Raw genomic sequence first — 20157 nt, 5'->3', positions numbered from 1 at the left:
TATGTGTTAAATAACAAAATTTGTTATAGAAAAAGCCCTAGTTGTAATCAATCCAGTTTTCATTGTAATTCCTACCTCTACTTGCAGGATGCCTTCAGAAAACCCTTCTATTAGTGGGGGGGAAAGCCCTAGCATCACTTTAACTGTTAGATATCAGAATTCATGTCTTGTTAACTTTTTTTAAAAGGGCTGATAAGGAAAAAATATCCAAATCATGCTTCAAAAAAGAGTTTTAGGTGAGTGCAGCCTTGCATTTACTGTAGGAAAGTTCTAGGCAGGGAAACTGAAAAGTTAGTAAAGATTTCTGGAAAAAAATCTGCTCTTTCATATAAATAAGTGGGTTTATTTCATATTAAGATTTTAAATTTTGTGTTCAGATTTTAATTTTTGTGTAAATTTTGTGGCTGGTCATTGTCCTGGGATACTAAGGTTAATCTATTTGGCTTTTAAAATGTAGGCTTTATAAAGTCTATTAGGCTAAAATTTAGGCTTTAGAAAGTCTATTATATCCTCTAAAGGCTGGAGTTTACTCAGAGGGGTCTCTTTTCATGGATTGATGAAATAAATACATTAGATGTCTGTGCACAGGCTTTTCTTCATGTCAAACTTGCTTTAAATGAGCAAAAGAAACTGCTGCTCACTAGAAATCTCAGCTTAGGTGTGATTGCAGATAGAGATTTTTGCTGGCCTGGTCTGACATTCTTGAGAGTGTGGAAGGCCCGAGTTTTTCTTACTGCAAACCCTTCTGCTTATTGCCTGTGAGTTTGGTGATGGGTATGACCTTTCTGTTCATTGATGTACATACATATGTGTTTAAAATATATATATATTACATATGTAGACATGCTCCAAGGCTGTTATCATGCCACCCTGCCATTCCCATTCCTGTGCCTTTGCCTTGGGCTCGTGTTTCCCAGGCCTTGGGTTGGTTTCCTTGCCCACTTTGGGCAGCCTGGGCTCAGCCAGTCTGTCTGGGCTGGGGAAGCCAAACCTGCAAACCCACTGCGTTCCAGGTTTTATCCCTGTTTGTGCACTCCATGGTTATCACTGCATTTTAATGGGAAGAAGGCAGAATGACAATATCAACTTGTGCTCTGTTGAATGACAATACCAACTTCTCTTCTCTTGGGGATCCAATACAAACCCCCCAAGGCTTTTCTGAAAATAATTTGGGCCGATGAATCATTTTGCTTAAATACTTCGCATTTGTCCCTGCTGAACTCCTTCCTATTTTAAAGGCTTTTTCTTCAATTCATGGAGTTAATTTTAAATTCAGATCCTGTCCTTCAGTGTATTTGCTTTACCTCCCAGCTTCACAGTTACCTGCTTGTTTAATAACAGTGTTCACCATGTAATCACCAGATCATTAATTGAGCAGAATTAAAACATGGAACAGGATCAGATGCTGGGCAGGCTCTCAGGTACCTCCCTGTGACACATCCCCAGTTTGGATGTGCAGCAAAGATAACTGCTCCCAGGCATCCACTGGTTTCATATTCATGACATACCAATTTTTTTTCTTGCCTGTATATCCCTAGAATTCTGATGAAACTATCATACAAGACCTCATAGAACTATTAATAAAACCAGGAGGCATGGACCTACTTCTTCTGCTTTGCCTGGGAATTCTGTTGCTCAGTTCTGGAGGAAACTGGTTTTCTTTGATGCAATGTGTTCATGACAGGTCCATGTCTCTTGCTCGTTTTCTACTTGTCCTGCAAGTACTTGCTGGTGCTTGTTTATTTTACTTATTCCAGTTTTTAAAAATTTTTTATTTTTTGAAACTGAAGTTAATCTGGATGTAAATTTGCCCTTCTTCTATTTTTATTTTATTTTATTTTATTTTTTAACTGGAGATTCTTCTTACCATTTCTGAGTCCTCTGGGATCTCTCCTGTCTTCCATGAGTTCAAGCCAGCAGCCAACAGCTTTGAGGTTATTTCAGAAGGTGTTTTAAATATTCTAGGACATTCTAGGGTGCAAGGTAGCTACCAAAGCAGCTGAAAGCATGGACTTTATCCAATGATTTGTTTCCCTTTTACAGTTGGAAATTATACCTGTTCTGGTTTGGGGTTTTTTTTGTGATAGTCATCAGGTCTTGATGGATATTTTTAAAGTAAAAATTGATGCAAAAATGTCATGCAATACTTAATCCTTCTTGGAAAAATTTGTCAAATGCTCTCATTTTTCCATTGGTTAATGGATCAATGTTTTCCACATTCTTCCTCATTAACAGATGATCTCATGCACTGACTTTTTATTGGTGTTGTTCTTCGTGCTTCTGATTTTGACACCTCTCACTTCAATATTTTGTAACATTTTTCCTGTGGGCTTGAACTGGTCTCACACACGATCTTAGCAATGTGACCAGTTTCCTACTTGCTTTTTGCCTTCATTCTGACAGCAGCTAAGACACTGAGTTAACCAATCTCATATTTTACTGTACCCAGCTCTCCTCTGCTTTAGGGGAAAACACAGCAGTTTCAGGGTGTGCAATTTTAGGATCTGCTGTTTCAAAATGTTGGGGGAAAAAATGACATTTCACATCAGGATTGGTTTATTTTTCATTTAAATAATTAATCTAAGCACAAATTTTTCTAAATAAATGTATGCTTAACTAGATGAAAGCAAAAACCCTCAAAAGTTGTGATTCCATTGTGTCATTAACCTGCCCATGTCTTGTCTCAAATGGTCACTGCATAGTTGGGGTTTTTTATGGTGCTTTTTTGATATAGTAATAGGTGGCACGAAAGATGGTGTTAGAATTCAAATAGCACTTAAAATGGTCATCACTGTGTATTTTAATGGTTTCTGTAATGACAATTTTAGTGATTTAGTTGTAAGCTTTCAGCATCAGGTACTTTGTGCAACATGGTTCATTTCCTGTTGTAGAGCAACCTTACCTGTTACTTTTGTGACTTAACTCTGATTTTTGAGACCTGTGTTTCTGTTGTTTCTGCATCTGTTTTAGTTCTACAAATCTGCATTTTTTTTTTCAGAAGTGAAAATCTTTTCCAAAGGCTTTGTAATCAAACTTGTTCACATATATAGACTTTTCTGTTTAATTATATTTAAATGCTCAAATTAATGATCCATAGCACAGAAGGGTTTGAGAGGGCAGAATTTTGTGCACCAGCTGGACAGAGTCAACAGTGGAAATTCTTGCTGAAGTGTGGTGGGGATTAGCAGGGTGATGATGCTGTGGATCAGAGTGTTTAGTGAGTTATTGCATTTGGGTGGGGGCTCAGTCTCCATTTCCTAGTTCTGGTCAACATCCAGCTTGAATAATGGTATATTTGGTAGTGTGAAACTTCATTTGTAGCGGGGAAATTGAGTGGACTATTCACTGTTGTACTGCAAAAAGAAAAAAAAACCTCAAATCCAGTGACTGCAGCTCTCAGGTTGCAGCAAAGTTTTGTGGTGGGGGAGCAATGAGTGCTGTAGGTGAAATTTCAGCTTGGTGCCTCACGAGTTCAATAGGAACTCTGTTCTCCCTTCTTCCCAGGAATTAACCCTAAGCATTTAGATTATAGGGTGGAATTTCATTCTCCCTGAAACTTTGGCTATGCTGCCTTTGACAAGATTTTGCTCAGTTCTTGAATGCAGCTGTGGGAGCTTCACTCTTTTATTCAAGCTATTTCTATAAAATACCTCCAGAACAAGTCTTTTGTCATTGCCATTTCTCATTTATTAGAGATCCTGTCTGCAGCCTCAGAGCTTCATAAAGCAGAGAGAGCCTTATCAGTTATCAATATTTGTAATATTTGTTAATATAAATCTGTCATTACTGACTCATTGTTTGAAACTAATTTGAGACAAAGCACTTTGCTATGGGACTGATGATCATATTAGAAGCAAAACCAATGAAACCACCAAAAGCTGGATCCTTAACTTTGCTGGCACATCAAAGTCAAAATGCATGACTTGGATCCTCATGTGGAACCTAACTAATAAGAAGTAATAATGATGGAACTTGACACATTCCCAAATTGCAGAAAAGTCTTCATTAAGAAGCAGCAGCTGTTTATTTACAGGAGCACATGGTCTAGTCAGCATGATAAGAACACTGTGGAGAGGGATCAGCAAGTTTGCTTTCACTGGAAAACACGCATCTTTCTTCTCCACTCTAATGGGTCAGTATTAAAGAAAAGCTGGAGTGGGAGAATAATTAGAGTGATTTTCCATTTATTTTTCCTTTCCAGCGTGCCTCAGGCTAGGGAGGTCAAAGAGATGCTAAGAGAAAAACTGCATCTGGAACAAGTCTGAAAATAAATACGTATCCCATGAGTAGTGCTGTGCACAATTTGCTTAGCCTTGGAAAACTAACTTTGTCTGCCACTTGATTGCCTGCTTCATCGAGGAAATCTGCTTAGCCTGTAGGATTCTGAAAGCTCTTTTTCTTCATTTTCAAAATGTGAGGGATGTGAATTAACCATTTCCCATTCCTTGTTTCTTTCAGCTTTCCCTTTCACATATCAGAGTCACATTACTCATCAGCTTCCTTTGGCTGGTTTGCAGCAAGGAGGTTTTTCAGTGAGCAGAGGCAAGCTCTGGATTTCCCTGCTCTGTAACAGCCTGAAAATCTTACAGCAATGCCTGACATAAAGTAACATCCGACACTATCATGTCCTTCTTTGTGTTGCAGTGAGGTGAATTTACAAATCTTGAATGCTTTCTAGGCAGAGGCATATCCTGTTGCACTCTGTGTGTCAATGTAATTGTATTTATTCCACCTGCTTTCATTCATTTGTAGTGCAGTAGTGCTGTGCTACCTTGGCACCGCACAGCCAGCTATGAAATATGCATCTTGAGTAATTATTTCCATTCAAGAAGAGCTTTCCAACTCCCTGGTTTTAAATGTCTTTCATCTGATACTGCAAAAGAAACAGTGTCACAAGTGGTCTTCCCTCAGCTTTGTCTAACAGTCTGCAGGAGCCCATCTGTCCTATTTAGCAACACCACAATTCTGCACTAATCTAAAGCGGAGCATGGTCAACAGGAGGCTTTGGGCTTGCTTTGAAGCAGGTGCTCTCACTCCTTGCCGGGGTTTCCTCTCTCTGAAGCACAGCCTGCAGCTCAGATGTCAGGGGAACCATTCAGAATTCCTGAATCAGGAATGGGCAGGATTTGGAAGCTGAACTGTGGAGGGATAAGATCTGTTGACCTCTCAGGCCTCCTTTTACTTGTACCTCAAATTATGGGCAAACTCACAAGTCCATACAAATTAAATAATCTCTTAAATGTGATACAGGACATACCTAAACAAGGCATTCTTCTTAATCAGAGTTTGCTGTTGTGACTTTGTGTAGAATCCATGTTGCAATTTTTAAACTGGGCTTACATTTTCTTCTGTAAAGTGTCTGGGATAAAATTCAGTTAATATTTCACAAGTTCTCGCAAAACTCAACTGAAGCATAGCCCAAAGAGTAAAACAATCTCTTGAAATTTCAAAATTCTTTCCTCTTTAAGTGATTGGGGTTTTAATTTGGGTCGCTGGAAAAGCCTCACTGAAGAGGCAGAGGTGACTTTACTGAAACGCTGGATCAACTGCACTGGCTTGAGAGAGTGACTTTAACTAATTAATTTAATGCCAAGACCTTCTCAACACCAGCCACATGTCACCTGATGTGAATATTCCATTATTAGGATTTGGTAAATGCATATACTTCCTTACTTTTGGCTAAAGAAGCTGCAAAACTTGGGACTGCCAGGTTTTAGCATTCTTATTATTTTATGCTTTTAAAATTAATTTCTCCATTGATTCAGTAGTTTGTCAGGATATGGCATTAGTTCCAATTTCTAAACTTGCGGTTGGCCTAAACTCTCTGCACAGGAACACACAGAGCACAAGGCCACCAGGTGTGTCCTTGTGTGCTTGTTTCTGCTTCACTGGACCTTCTGCTCAGGCTGTTCTTAGAGTGTACATATATGTTTTGTGCAGGGATAATTAAGGTTATTGTCAAAATTTCACCTTGCCTTCAGGTAACCTCCAAGAAGCATGAAGGTTTTTGTAACGGGACTTGACAATTTCATCTGGGTCCTTTGCCATGTGCTAGATAGCATCGTGCTGCTTGTCTGAGCGAGAAGGTGACGAGAACTAGCCTCACCTTTTGAACTTTCAAAGAGTCCAACTTGCAATATATGTGGGTGAAAAAGAAAGGATAGTTTATTTTCTCTGAATGTCTCCAGACATTGACTGGAGGCACTTCTAACAGCTCAGCATCCATCAGTGTGGTGGGGAATCTCTTGCAAGACAAAAGACTGCATAGTAGTATTGCTTTACAGTGAAGAATTTGAATTACTCTACACTGAAGGTTTAAAAAAGGCATTAGCTATCTCTTCTGCAGTTTAAAAAACATCTTCACAAATTTCTCTGGTTTATTTTGTTTTTAATTCTTTTTCCCTCACAGGTTCCAACTATGGGAGTCCCCGTCCGGCTCACGCCAACATGAACGCCAATGCAGCTGCAGGGCTCGCCCCGGAGCACATCCCCACGCCGGGGGCAGCTCTGTCCTGGCAGGCTGCCATCGATGCTGCCAGGCAGGCCAAGCTGATGGGCAGCGCCGGCAACGCCACCATCTCCACGGCCAGCTCCACGCAGAGGAAGCGGCAGCAGTACGGCAAGCAGAAGAAGCAGGGCACCACCACAGCCACCCGCCCGCCCCGGGCACTGCTGTGCCTCACGCTGAAGAATCCCATCCGGAGGGCGTGCATCAGCATCGTCGAATGGAAATATCCTTCACATGGCCAGCAGGCAGGCCCCTGTGCACAGCAGCTCTTGTGCATGGGCGGTGGAAATCCACGCGTGGGGTGGAAATCCACGCCCGGGCTGGAAATCAGTGGTCCATCGGGTTGAATTTCATGCATTGGGTGGAAATCAATGCATCGAGTTGAAGTCAGCACATCAGGTGGAATTTTATTGCATTGAGTTGAAACCCATGCACCAGTTTTTCAATCTATGCATTGTTTTGCAATCCATGCTTCAAGTGGAAATTCATGCATTGGGTTGAAATCAGTGATGCATTGGGTGGAATTTCGTGCATTAGGTAGAATTTAATGCATTGGGTTGAAATCAGTGGTGCATTGGGTTGAAATCAGTGGTGCATTGGGTGGAAATCCATGCACCAGGTGGAAATCCATGCACCAGGTGGAAACCTGTGCATTGGTTTGCAATCCGTGCATTGGTTTGAAATCCATGCATTGGGTGGAAATCAGTGATGCATTGGGTGGAATTTCGTGCATTAGGTAGAATTTAATGCATTGGGTTGAAATCAGTGGTGCATTGGGTGGAATTTCATGCATTGGGTGGAAATCCATGCACCAGGTGGAAACCTGTGCATTGGTTTGCAATCCGTGCATTGGTTTGAAATCCATGCATTGGGTGGAAATCAATGCATCAGGTAGAATTTAATGCATTGGGTTGCAACCCATGCATTGGGTTGAAATCAGTGGTGCATCGGGTTGCAATCCATGCATCAGATTGAAATCTATGCATCAGTTTGAATGTTCCACCACTGGGAACTCAAAGTACACAAATAATTTTTGATGTCTTAACTGAGGTGGTTTATGCTGAAGAGGGGGCATGTGAGGAAAGAGGTTTAGAAGTGAAATCTTTACTACACCCTGGTGCCAGAGACCACTAGAAGCTTGAATTGAGAGGTTGAATTCTGTTCTTTGGAAAAAGCATGGCCCAGGAAATGCATGGGAGATATTCAAGGTATCTGAGGTCAGGGCTATCAACCTATGGGATTGATAGCAACTCCTGGCTTTCCCTTTTTAAATTTTAATTGGTTTTTTAGAGGTGTAACCACTCCAAAGTTCTGCTACTTTGAACCATGCACCTTTTTGTTCAACATGTGACATCACACTTTCTACAGTATGGAGAAAAGAATGGGGCAAAAGACAAGGTAAAAACCCCCAAAGGTATGCAGTAAAACCCTGAGATTGGGCTGAGAACTGTTGATTTTATTGGAATTCTGGTCAAAATCATAAGACACAGTATTATGTGGTAAGGGATAAAGGAAAAATAAATGCAGTTAAGTAACATGTCCAAAAGCAGTGCAGAGCCAGATCTGACAGTCTGAACAAGAGACAGATGGTGTCACAGATGATGGATGATAACCACTGACACAGAGCTGCAGAGTGAAGGGGTTGGTGCTGCTTCCCTGGAAAGTCAGGGAGAGTCTGGTCATTGCTTTATGGTGTGCAAAGAGCAAAGCCTTCCCAGTCTGCTCAGTGCAAGCTGGAATTTGAGTCTTTGGGGTGAAACTCAAATTGAAATTGTGTTTCTCATTGCATCCTCAAAGAGAAATGAGGATTAACCCTGTAATCACAGTAATCACAAGCTAATGGGGTTCTTCAGGAAATACAAAAGAAAGAAAATGTTTCTAGGGGTAGATAAGCATGTCAAGGAAAGGCAGTACAGAACTTGGCAGTAGTTAATATGATTAAAAAAATGAATTAAGGCATTTAAAACAATGTGATAATATTATTCCCTTGGGTGTCTGGTGGGATGCTGGGTGAAAACAGAAAATGAGTATATCAGGTATTACTGACATGGACATACTTTTTAGATTAAGAACTTGTTAAAAATGCTCCTGTCAATCTTTGGATGTCCTTAAACCACCTGCCTGCCTCTTCCTTTCTTCTTCAGATGCTAATTTTTAGTCCCCTGATTAAGTTTGCTGTTTTTTATTGCTTCTGACACAAGTCTGATACTTTAAGCATGAGATGATGGGTGATGACTAACAGGATAAAACTGAATATTGGTTTGCTTAGCAGCACCCCAGTCACCACATGTCTTCAGAGTTACATTTGATAAATGGATAGGATCAGCAATAAATGATGGGAATGAGGTGTTGTAAACCAGGGTACAGCACTGCTGAGACCAAGAGATGACCAAACAATGCAATTGAAGCAACACAAAGATGCTGAAGCTTGCAGTTTGGGGTTTTGTTTGGTTTTAGGTGATTTGATGGAAGTATTTTTTTCCATCAGAACCTCTCATTGGACATCTGGAGTTTGTAAACCTGAAACACTTCAATGACAACAAGCATTATCAAAGGGTTGTGACAGGGTTTAGTTTAATTCTATATTCTGACTTTTCCTACTTGCTGAAAACTACTGAGAAAGGCTTAGACTAATTTGTAGTACCACTACATTTAGGCATAATAGATATTAAACAAATATCAAATAGTACTTCAGCAGTGTTTCTTACCCAAATGTTACAGTGTTAAGAGCCTGAATGAGCAATTGCATTCAAGAAAAAAGTGAAATGAATTAATAACCTTATTTTGCAAGGATTTAGCTGTGTATTTAATTTTCTGCCTTTTGTACAGTGTATTTGTAGATTTTATAGAATTTAATGTTTACAGTGCAAAAAGAGAATTGAAATGAAAGGAAATAAGTGTAAACAGTGATAAATTAATGGATAATAATTCTGCCAAAAGAAACAAACAAAAATTTGGAGGGAAAAAAGTGATTAGGAAAATGAAAGCCTGTGGAAATCCAGGTATTTAAGCAGTAAACATTATACAAACAGCCTGAGGCAGTACAAACCTGAGAAGTCTCACTGATTTCCAATGTAGATTTCTCCTCCTGCCCTGATCTGCTCTGCTGCCTCTGCGGTACCATTTATCTCCTATTATTCAGAGGCTTAAGCACAGTAGTCTGGTGAGCCTGGAGCCCTCTGAGTGTCCCTGTGTGAAATGCAGAATGCCTGTGAGGATGAGCAGCGGGCAGGTGCCTGGAATTTGTGCACACCTTGCAGCTCAGCGCAACACCCCGAGCTCCCCTGTTCTTTCTGCTCCAGGCTGCTGAGAACAGCAGCCTGCTGACCAAAACCATCCCTGCTGTGCTGACATTTGGCAGCCCCGTGGTGGGCAAAGCCATGCTCAAACGCACTCTGTGGCACAGGTTGTGCTTGGCATTCTCTCCTGCTCCTCACTCCCCTCCCGAGTGCCGGGGAGTTATCCCAGAAGTCGCCTCCAGGATGTTCCTGCGGGGCAGTAAATGCAGACAGGCCATAAATCTGCTCTCTAGGCTGAGGTTGGAGACAGCAGGGAGATTAGGGAGACCACTGGAGTGGATGGAGTGCAGTGGAAAAATGCCCTTTGGTTCCCCTGGACAGCCAGGGGGGCGCTGAGCTTGTGCAGGATTGCTTTGTTGAACATTCCAAACGTTTGATTTCTCTCTATTCCCCAACAAAGCTGGTGCACGGTTGAAATGCCTCTGAGCTTTTCTTTGTCAGAAGGGACTCCCAGCTTCCTGCTGTCCCTAAAATATTGAACTTTTGTGGTCCCTCTGATGCCAAACGAAATGCAAATAAGAGAAAAAAAAAAACTCCCTCAAATAATTTTTAAACAAAACAAGTATACATGGCAATGTGCAGTCTAAGCAGATTTTGGACAAAGACTTTTTGTACCTTAACAAAATTTATCCTTTTTAAAATATATTCTAACCATAGTAATTATTGATTGAGGCCTCACATTTAACTCCAAGATATGAGAGAGAAACTGAGAAAAGAGAGGCAAGAATACAGTAACAACATCAAAAGAAAAGAAACTCCAAAATGTCTGTTAGAATTATCTGAGAATTTATAAATGTAGATGAAAACAACCAGGAAAAAAGAATCTTCAAAAGTGCAAGGACAGTCATTATAGTACAGGTTTCTCTTATTATCTTATCTTATTATGTAGTGCAGCCGCAATCAGAGGAAAATTGGGAAAATGCAATCTAAAGAAGTAAAAGAAGAAAAAACTTTTAAGAAACCTTTGTTTACTCTGGCACGTGACTGGCCTACACTGCTTTTGACATATTAGGAAGAATTTTGGCTGGGAGCTCCTAAAAGCACTTAAAAAGGCATATGTTTCTTTTCAGAGTATAAGAGGCTTGGAATGCTTTCTTTAAACAGAGTTCTTATAAATATTGTTTTTTTAAAAATTTCTTTTATTTTTGTGTGCTTATTTTGGAACAATTTCCTTAACTCCATTCCTCAGACCATTTGAAATAATTATTTTACTGACTATTTTTGCCAATTGTGTGGCCTTAGCTATCTATATCCCCTTTCCAGAAGATGATTCCAATGCCACCAATTCCAATCTGGTAAGTCCACAATGGTGTTTAGTTTTGCTATTTTGAAATTCCTTTTGAAAAGTGATTGTGGAGACTTGTGAAGGTAGGGAATGTAAATATATCCACCAAAGATAAGAACATAAAAATTGGTTTTGATTGCTATGTCTTGTTAATTCATTTTATTACCTGTCTCAGTGGAGCTGGTTTTAGGGATGAATATTCCAAAAAGTTGCACAGGTGCTGTATGTGATGTTTAGGTTAAGAAATTTCAGCATGCTGCAAAAGGGCTTGGTAAATTTTAACCTGCAGGTATTTGTGGGAGATGTCTTTTAATCAGTGATTTTAATCTGGTGGCTTTTTCTTACCATGTGCCATTGTGAAATCGGTGCTGTCCCCCTCTCAGGTGATTGATGACTGATTATTGTTTGCATTTCAGATACATGCATTGATTTGGCTGAATGATATTTGTGCACTCGGTGTTTTTGGTTTGGTTTGGAGATTTTTTTTTTTTAAATTTTTGGTTGTTTTTGTTTTTTTAATAATTCCCTCTTGTTGGGGGAATATAGCTTTTCATCTGTCACCACTGATGCCAGCGTTGGTGCTTTGGGATTGAGCTGTCTGTATAAAAAAGGAAGTGTGTTTACTTTGGGCTTAGCATGAAGCCATAGCAAAGAATTCTGTTCAGTAAGGGCAAAACACAAACCAGCTCTGGAACACAGTTCACTGAATTAGCAGAAAACATTTTTTCCCCCTCTCAAATTTGTGAATAAATCTCCTACTTGTCAGGTTGACTCAGGATGGAAACTCCCTCCCAGAGTTTAGGAGCAGGGATGCTATTTCCTGAATAAAATTTATTGAGACTTAAGAAATTTTAGAGCAACAGAGGAGGAGAACAAAAGCCATACTTCCAAAGTAGCAACAACTGGGGTGGCTGACAGACACTGTAATTAATAAAGATTCATGCTGCTCTTGGAAGTCAGTCATCTGATTAAATCTCTCAAAGTTTTAGAAAACACATCGCAAACTTCAGGAATTGCTGAAACAATACTTCTATGCTTAAAAAAAAAGTAGTAAAAAAATTTGTAGTGTGGTGGATTTGCACTGTAACTCCTTAAAGAAGCACAAAAAGAGAAGCAGGAGGTGGTAAGTGATTGTGAACTACTCTCTACACATACACATGAGTTGGTCTTGTGTCTCTTTGGCTGTTCTTTGTTGGTGTGACAGTGTTTAAGAATGATGAGTTGTACTGTATATACTTAAAAAACTTCAGTAGGGCACCTCTCAAAAATTAGTGTATTTTATTTAATAAAAGCCACATTCAGTTGATTTCCTAGTCAGGCAAACAGGTATGTTCATTGCATGTCGTGCCTTGCAGGGTTCAAAGAGGAAAATGAAGCAGATTTGAAGGTTAGAGGACTCACAATTTGTTTGAGTTTAATTGGGTTGTTGGGATGTGCCTCAATTCATTGTGGAATTGACTAAAACCAGGCTGGAAGTATCTTTGTAATTGAACAAGATGTATTGAAACTGTTCTGCTACCAAGAAATGTGCACCTTGTGATTTGAGTTTCCATTGTGCATCTGTTTCCCAAGACATCTTTTGCATCATTTAGAATGTCTATAAAAACTCTTGTGTTATTTGTTGGTGGAGTTTAAAAAATAACCTAGCCAAGAAAGAGTTATCGTCTCAGGAAAGTTTGGAAATGTTACAGCCTTGAGGACGAGGAGGAATTGTTAGTTTACCTAAATAGCTGTTGCACAGAAGTAAAGCAAGAAGAAAGTGAAATGAGTAATCTGCTTGACTCCATGTTGTTCTTATTGTCTTCATGGCAAAAATAATTAAAACTGGGAAATGAGATATTTGGTGTGGACTTGGGAAGTCAAGACCTTTCTACATTACAGAGAAAATCCTGCAGCTGTGGCTGCTCAGTGGGCTGTGCTCTCCTGTTGGTCTGTGTTTGCTGTTGTTGGGTTTTGTGTGTTTTGTTGCTGTTTTCTCAGTTTACAAACTTATCCCTTGGCATGTGTACACTGCTATTGAGGAGCACACAGCCTGAGCATGCAGCACATGCTGCATTCTGTGAGTGAAGTCCAGAGCAAAACGCAGGGAATGGGGGGCGAATGGGTGAGATAAGGGTGCAAAAATGTGTTAGTTGTGTTTTGGAATGGAATGAAAGAATAGGTGAGAGTCACAGTTATTCCATCAGGCAGGAACTGTGCAAGAGTGGGACCTCACTGTCAAAAAGCCAAGCTGCACATGGAAGGGCCTGGAAAAAAGCTGGGGTTAATAATGTGTTCCTGTAAAAGCTCATGTGCTCACTTCATCTTTGATTTTTTTTTTCTACCGGTGGACATCTATTTCACAATCAGATTTATTTTGTAGCCATGAAGTCGAGGGCTGCACAGGCTGTAAAGTGACACAGGCAAGGAGTTTGTGTGTGCATGTGGGTCATGCACGGATGTGTGTACTGTGCAGAAAGGTGATTGAATGCATATTGAATTTTTCTAGCTGCCCAGAACTCTTGATTCATTTTCATGTTGCAATTTAGCTGGTTTAGGGTTAAAGCTACCACAGGAGCTCCCACATCCCTGGTTTCCTGAGACATCTCTAACTCCTTGAGGTACAAGAAACTATCTACAGAAAACACGATGGGCAGTAACTGCTTTACAAGCTCTGAAAGTGCCAGAACACTTTTCCAATAAGCTGCCAGATTTGCCTTAGGCTCAGAGTATTCCTTCTCCAAAGTTTCATCATAACTTTTCAAATAACATTTTCCTTGGTGACTGAGGTCAAAATCCAATCAATTTCCTTCTACAAGCTAATGGAGTAGAGGGTGGTGAGGGAAGAGAAAGGAATCCTGGGTGATGTGAGTGTCCTCTTCTCTCTGTAAAAGTGGAGAAATGATGCCTAAAAATGCTTGGACAAATAATTGCTCTGTGTGAATTTCACACGAGACCAGCCACTGCTCACATAAGGCACAGGCAGTGCTGTGTGCCTTCCCCACGTACCTGAACAAAACCAGCAACCTCTTCCATGTCTCCATTTGTCTTTTGCTGCAAGACCAATTTGATATAATGCTTCAGTGGTGAGCATGGAAATAGATACAGAAGAGTCCAGTAAATAATTCCTTCCCTTTTGCATTAGCCAGGAATTGTGAATAGCCAGGGTTGCGTGTTGCAAGATTAGGTTTAACACCACCTAGATATTTTGCCTGTTTCTCTGCAATCTGTCTTCCTACAATATCAATTCCTATAAAATTTCAGGCCTTTTTTATCAAGTTTAGGGACAGTAACTTGAGCTGTGAAGCCCTTTCATTTTTGAAATGAACGTTTATCCTAAACCCCACATTTCCTATTTTATGCTCACTGCAGTGTTTTTGTCACTGGCAGGAACAGAAATATGCCAGGATAGTATAATGTACTCATAAAAAATGCTTGAAATTGGTTCAGCAGTTTTTATGTGTTACTTTTGCAGTGTTACTGCAAAAGTAACTAAAAACTATTGTTACTGGAAAGTACTGGAAAACTATTGAACTTAGACAGATGGAGGGCAGTTGTATTAGGTGCATTTTTTCCCTTTTTTTTTTTTGTATTAATGAACTTGCTGAGACTTAATTTAAATTCACAATTAAAATAAGCTCATGTATAACTCTCTGCAAAGGACGGTTGTGTGTTAATGCAACCAGGAAAATTGGAGCTGGTTTGAGGGGAATTAAAGTCAGTCTGCAGCAGAGGCTGTGACTGATACAGAGGCTTTCTGCTTGTTATCCCAGCAATTATGCATTAGCACAGAGATAACATACATTTAGGAATAAAACTATAGACTGCCCAAGATAGGAAGCTGAGAGGAAAATGCTTCTGTCACTTTGCTGGCAACTGCAAACGGCACAAGCCTGGTCAGTGTCACAGCCTGGTGATAACATAATGAGGTTAGGACCAAGGTTTACAGCACGTTCCAGGGAAGGCAGCTCTGTGGGTTGTTTATGCTTTGGGTAAAAAGCAGGGAAATCTTCCTTCTGTTGCTTTGGTAGTTCTGCTTTCCCTTCTTGGTCCTTCTTACAGGAGGGAAATCCTGTTGTACAGTAGTTAAATGTAAAGGAAGATCTCTTGTGTTTATATGTGAGCTTATAAAAAATGGGATGTCACCTTCAGGCTAATTTTTTAAACCTCAAATAGGACTCTGTGAAAAGAAAGATGAGATTTCTGCTTGCTTCTCAATTCTTGTGCTAGCCAGTGTTTGTGCCTGACAATGGAAAGGGGGCTTGCCTTTCAGCAAGTGTGGCTGCTTTACTACCTGGTCATTATGGGAGTATCCTGTAGAACTGGATTCCTGTGTTAAGAGAAAGTTGGTTTAATTAATTTTAAAACTATCTATTGAGACTTTCTATTACATTGCACGGTCTATCTATTACATAGGTATTTGGATGTGACTATCTATTACATTTCTATACATTGGCATAACAAACCAGCAATTCTTGTATCAGAGAATACTGGAGTCGCCACATGGAACAGGCTCAGTTTTTCTTGCGTGAAATCAGGAATTGTTAGCGAGCGAAGTAGGGGTGAGAGGCTTGGGAAAAGAAAGGATGGCTTTTCTGGGTGAGGGTGGGGAAGAGCCCTGCGCAAAAGGTTTTGGTGCTGCTGTACCAGTGCCCTCACCCCGGTGTGTGGCAGCTCCCAGGCAGTGAGTGAGCAGAGGATGACAGCACGGGGTGAGGGACACAGTGCACACCGAGCTAATGAGCTCTGAAAGGTTTATTACCTTGGGCCTGGTGCCAGCCCTGCTGCAGCTGGGGGAGCTGACATGGCTGCAGGGCTCCAGCGGGGAGGGCTGAGTGACAGGCGCTGGAAAGGGACTGGAGTCAGGATGGGAAGAAAGGAAATTGTGCCAAAAAATCCTTGAGGGTTTCTTCCAGAAAGATTGTCGATCTCTATGTGATTCTGAGGAAGCTGAATATAATGGAATTCAGGCTCAACATGTCCCAAAGTTCTCAGAAACCCTGCTTCTGACAGGGTGATACTCAGCACCCCTAGCTGCAGAGAAGCACAGGGTGGAAGAATAAGCAAGGGGTTCAAGAGGGAGACATTCAGCTTGTGCTCTGGTCCTGGTATTGGCAAGCTGTGTGGCCTTGGACAAATTGCCATCTCAATTTTTCCATCATACCATTACAAGTACTGTAAAATAGATCCTAAAGAAAGAAGAAAATCCCTAGCAGCAAATTACAATATAGTAGTCACTAACTAGAAAAGAAATGTAAAAAGTAGTTTTTTTTTTTTTTTTTTTTTTAACATATTAATGTAATTTCCTAGGCTTTGTGAAGGTGAAACTGTTGGGTTCAGAGAGATGACCAAATCTGAGCTTCTCTGTACCAGTGGCCCCAGAGTCCTCATCCAGTCTGTGCTTGTTGGTGTTTGCCATCTCTTTATGGGATATGACATTACTCATGGCTGTGTCCCCTCATATATTTTTTTTTTCTTTTAAAATTGATAATCCTTGTCAAGAAATTCTCCTTGTTCCAGTACACATTCTAACAGATTTGTCCCTTTTCCATTTTCCTCCTAATTCAGTCTCCCTTCCAGAGTAGTTTCATATTTCCCACCTATTTTCTCATTTGACCTCAGTGCTCTGCTTAATCAGCTTCCTGACCACTTCTCTTGTTAATTTTACTCTTGAATTCCCTTTTACTTCCTAAATCCAGACTCTGTAATCAAGTAATTAATCCCAGTGCACATTCTATCTCCTTATTTTTTTTAGCTTCGTTCTTTGCACATTGGTCTCCTAGGCTGAGCCTTTTTGTTTTGAAATTGTTCTTTCCAGTGATGTCTGAGCACCAGCAGTGGACATGGGCACTCATATGCACTTGCAGTAGGGCTGTAAGCTGTGAAAAATGCAAAGATTTATAAATTGTATACCAACTAATCCAACTCCATGAAAAGAGCAACTTGAAATTTGTAGGCTGTATGTTTCTGTGTAAGTGATTTGGAAATTTTAGTTGCATGTTTTGGTTCTGATTGATGGCAAGTTTACTGAGTTAGTCCAAACATGAAACCATTTATCCCATTTTTGAAGACAGCTCTGATTACCGTTTTCCTTTCCTTTATGTGTAGGCTTTCTAAATCTTAACAAGTGGGGTTTTTTTCAGGTGGTAATTATTCTTGTTTATCAAACATCAGGTTCAGTGTAGGAATTTTGTGTGTGTGTGTTTTATTTGGATTTTTTACCACTTATTTTACCTGTTTAAGGAAGATAGAAAAAATGTGGAAGCAGGCCAAATAAGAGTATTTAAGTAGTGATGTTCTCACTGCAGTCTAATTCCTGCCACTGCAAAGGTAACAGTCTTTCAAAAGCAGTGGAAATTTTCAAAATGGCAGGTCATTTTTGTTTTGTCTTTTTTGATACAAGTATCCTTATCCTATAAGCCTTTGGGATGTTTGACTTCTGTTCATGAGCTCTTCAGAATCTTATAATGACATTGGGAAGGAAATAAGCATCTAGAAAATCTAGAAATTCAATTGAGCATATTACGTATCACCTTTAAATTCCTTTGTATTCCTTTATCACCTTTATATTCCTTTATGCATAGTTTGTTTTATACCACATTCTAAGACAGGGAAGTTTCTCATTGACTTCACTGGAGTTTGACTGTCACCAAAAGCCATCCACTAATTCAGTGCATGCCATTGACAAACAATTGCTGGAACACTGGGCTTTGCTGACGTGTACAGAATCATTGACTCTAAAGGCAGTGCTTCATGGACTTGTTCAAACTAGAAAAAACCCTAGGAACTTTTCATAGCTCCCTCAGAAGTAAAATAATGGATGTGCTTCTTGCCAAGGGACAGAATCACCAAAAGGGAGGCATGTTTTGTGTGGTTGTCAGAGTTTTGACTGGCTGTTCCTCTCAAGGACAATTCCTATTTTATCCTATGCTTTCTGACTCCCAAAACATGAGGGTCTGTATGTCATAGCAGCTCTTCAGCCCTCCTCGCCTCAGAACAAAATGAGACCATTCTTGGATTTCACCTCAAAAATGCTGGACAATATACAATTGATATTGTCCATAACCTCATAGAATAACCTGAAGAATTAGCAAAGGTACTTAGCAAAGCTATTTCTCGATGAAGAATATGATGTTGGGAGACCACTGGTTAGGGAAAGACTTCTAGCAAGCAGCAGGAAATGTCCATTAATGCCTTTGCAGTGTGCTGCCTTTCTGGCAGAGGCTGCAAGGTTGGCTCAGCAGGTTCTCTCCTGAAGAAACCCTCAGCAAGTTCTGCTTCAGCTAAGCCTAGGCAAGGGAGCTGGACCATCTTTGGACAGCTGTGTTTGCCACAACCCTAACAGCTTGTGATGATCCCTGGGACATCAAGGAATGCATATTTTGCTCGGTGGAGGCACTTTAATGGTGTATAGCTGTAAAATTTGGTAGACACGAGATGCAAATTGATGTCTTGGTGTTTGTGGCGAGCTCACTCATACAGAGCTTGAACACTGAGCAGCCAGAGGAGCACCTTTGAAAGCTGTTCCCTTCCTGGGGTTACAGCTGCTGGCACAGTCCCTTTCCAGCCTCTCTAGCAGCACTTTTAGCCCTGTGTGCTGGATTTGGCAATGGCATGTGCGAGGTGCCCAGCTCCCCCAGCAGGAGCTTTCCAGAATGGAAATGAGGTTGTGTGCTCCCCTGGCTGGCTGTGTTGGCAAGTGTGCAGCTGCTTTTCAGGCTGTCCTGATAAACTTGCACTGGTGGAGAGCTTGGGGCTCTTGGAATTCATCATCTTCTGCTGGTTTGTCCTTGTCTGTTGCTTGTAAAATTTATATTTAGGTAGCTTATATTAGGAACTGAAGCAAAAGTCTTTTGCATATGGTTATCTTCATCTGGTATGTTGAAATGTTTTTCTACTTAGCAATAAATGTGCTTAATCTTTTACTACAACTCTTTGATCTGTAGCATGGTGAATGCTTTTTATGTGGACATTTTAAAATGTTTCAGTTCTATTACATGCCCTCAAATATAAAACCTCACACAAAAATGGAAGTTGCATGTAATTTTATTATTGTTATTTTTATCCATTGAAAACCTCTTATAGTGCTGTTATCCTTGTGTGGCCTTATTGTCTGAGTTTTAAACAAGAATCCCTGTTTAGATGAGATTATGCAGGCAAACATGTGGTCACAAAAGATTTTTTCAAGATCTAGTTGTATAATTGTTTCACAATCTAAACTTGCATTTAAAAATAAACAAGCAGAAAGCTTCTCCTCATTATGGTCATCAAGATAATGCCTGAATCTGTACAAAAGGCACACCAATGCCCTTCAGGAGCAGTTGGCTGAGATGAAAAATATGAATTGAAATAACATCAAAGGGAATGCAGAGCTTCTATAGCAGTGGCTAAATCATGGCAATGACAAAGGGAGGTCTCACACACAGGATTGGTGTCACTGTGGTGGTGGGTATTGGGGAATTTAATTGTTAAGGATTGTTTTGCTGTACAACAAGGAAATCTGCTGCTTCTGCTCTTTAAAATCACTGCTCTCCTTGCCACAAAGGGAAGGAAACAGAGGAATTCCAGCTTCCTGCTTCTGCTAAATGCCTCAGGTGCCTCCTGAGTCCGAGAACCGAACTGGGCATTTGCTTGTGCAAATCACAGAATCACAGAATCACAGAATTTTCAAGACTGGAAGAGACCTATAAGATCATCTAGTCCAGCCGATGTTCTAACTGTTCAGCTAGATCATGGCAGCAAGTGCCACATCCAGTCTTTTTTTAAATTCTTCAAGGGATGATGCCTCTACCACCTCACTGGGTAAATGATTCCAGTTTCTGACCACTCTTTCTGTGAAGTATTTCCTTCTTACTTCTAACTTACATCTAGCTTGACGCAACTTGAGACTGTGTCCTCTTGTTCTATCCGTTGTCGCCCGGAGAAAGAGGCCGACCCCCAGCTCACCACAGCCACCCTTCAGGAAGTTGTAGAGAGTGATGAGGTCACCCCTTAGTCTCCTTTTCTCCAGGCTGAACAACCCCAGCTCCCTCAGTCGCTCTTCATATGGCTTGTGTTCCAAGCCCCTTATTAGTTTCGTTGCTCTC

At 40.5% G+C, this 20157-nt stretch overlaps 1 protein-coding gene across 2 annotated transcripts in view; it reads left to right on the top strand.

The window, feature by feature from the left end:
- The window catches only part of CACNA1C (calcium voltage-gated channel subunit alpha1 C), a 454710-nt gene that overhangs the window by 62670 nt on the left and 371883 nt on the right, over positions 1-20157 (top strand). For both annotated transcript variants that reach the window (XM_058806025.1, XM_058806026.1), the window contains exons 2-3: positions 6410-6733; positions 10999-11102. In XM_058806025.1, coding sequence (XP_058662008.1) covers positions 6410-6733; positions 10999-11102 — 428 coding nt within the window. The remainder of the gene's footprint in view (positions 1-6409; positions 6734-10998; positions 11103-20157) is intronic.

This window comes from Ammospiza caudacuta, chromosome 5 (assembly GCF_027887145.1).
Source record: "Ammospiza caudacuta isolate bAmmCau1 chromosome 5, bAmmCau1.pri, whole genome shotgun sequence".
Taxonomy (NCBI): Eukaryota; Metazoa; Chordata; class Aves; order Passeriformes; family Passerellidae; genus Ammospiza; species Ammospiza caudacuta.
Note: the sequence above shows the minus strand (reverse complement) of the source record. Positions and strands in the feature narration are given on the sequence as shown.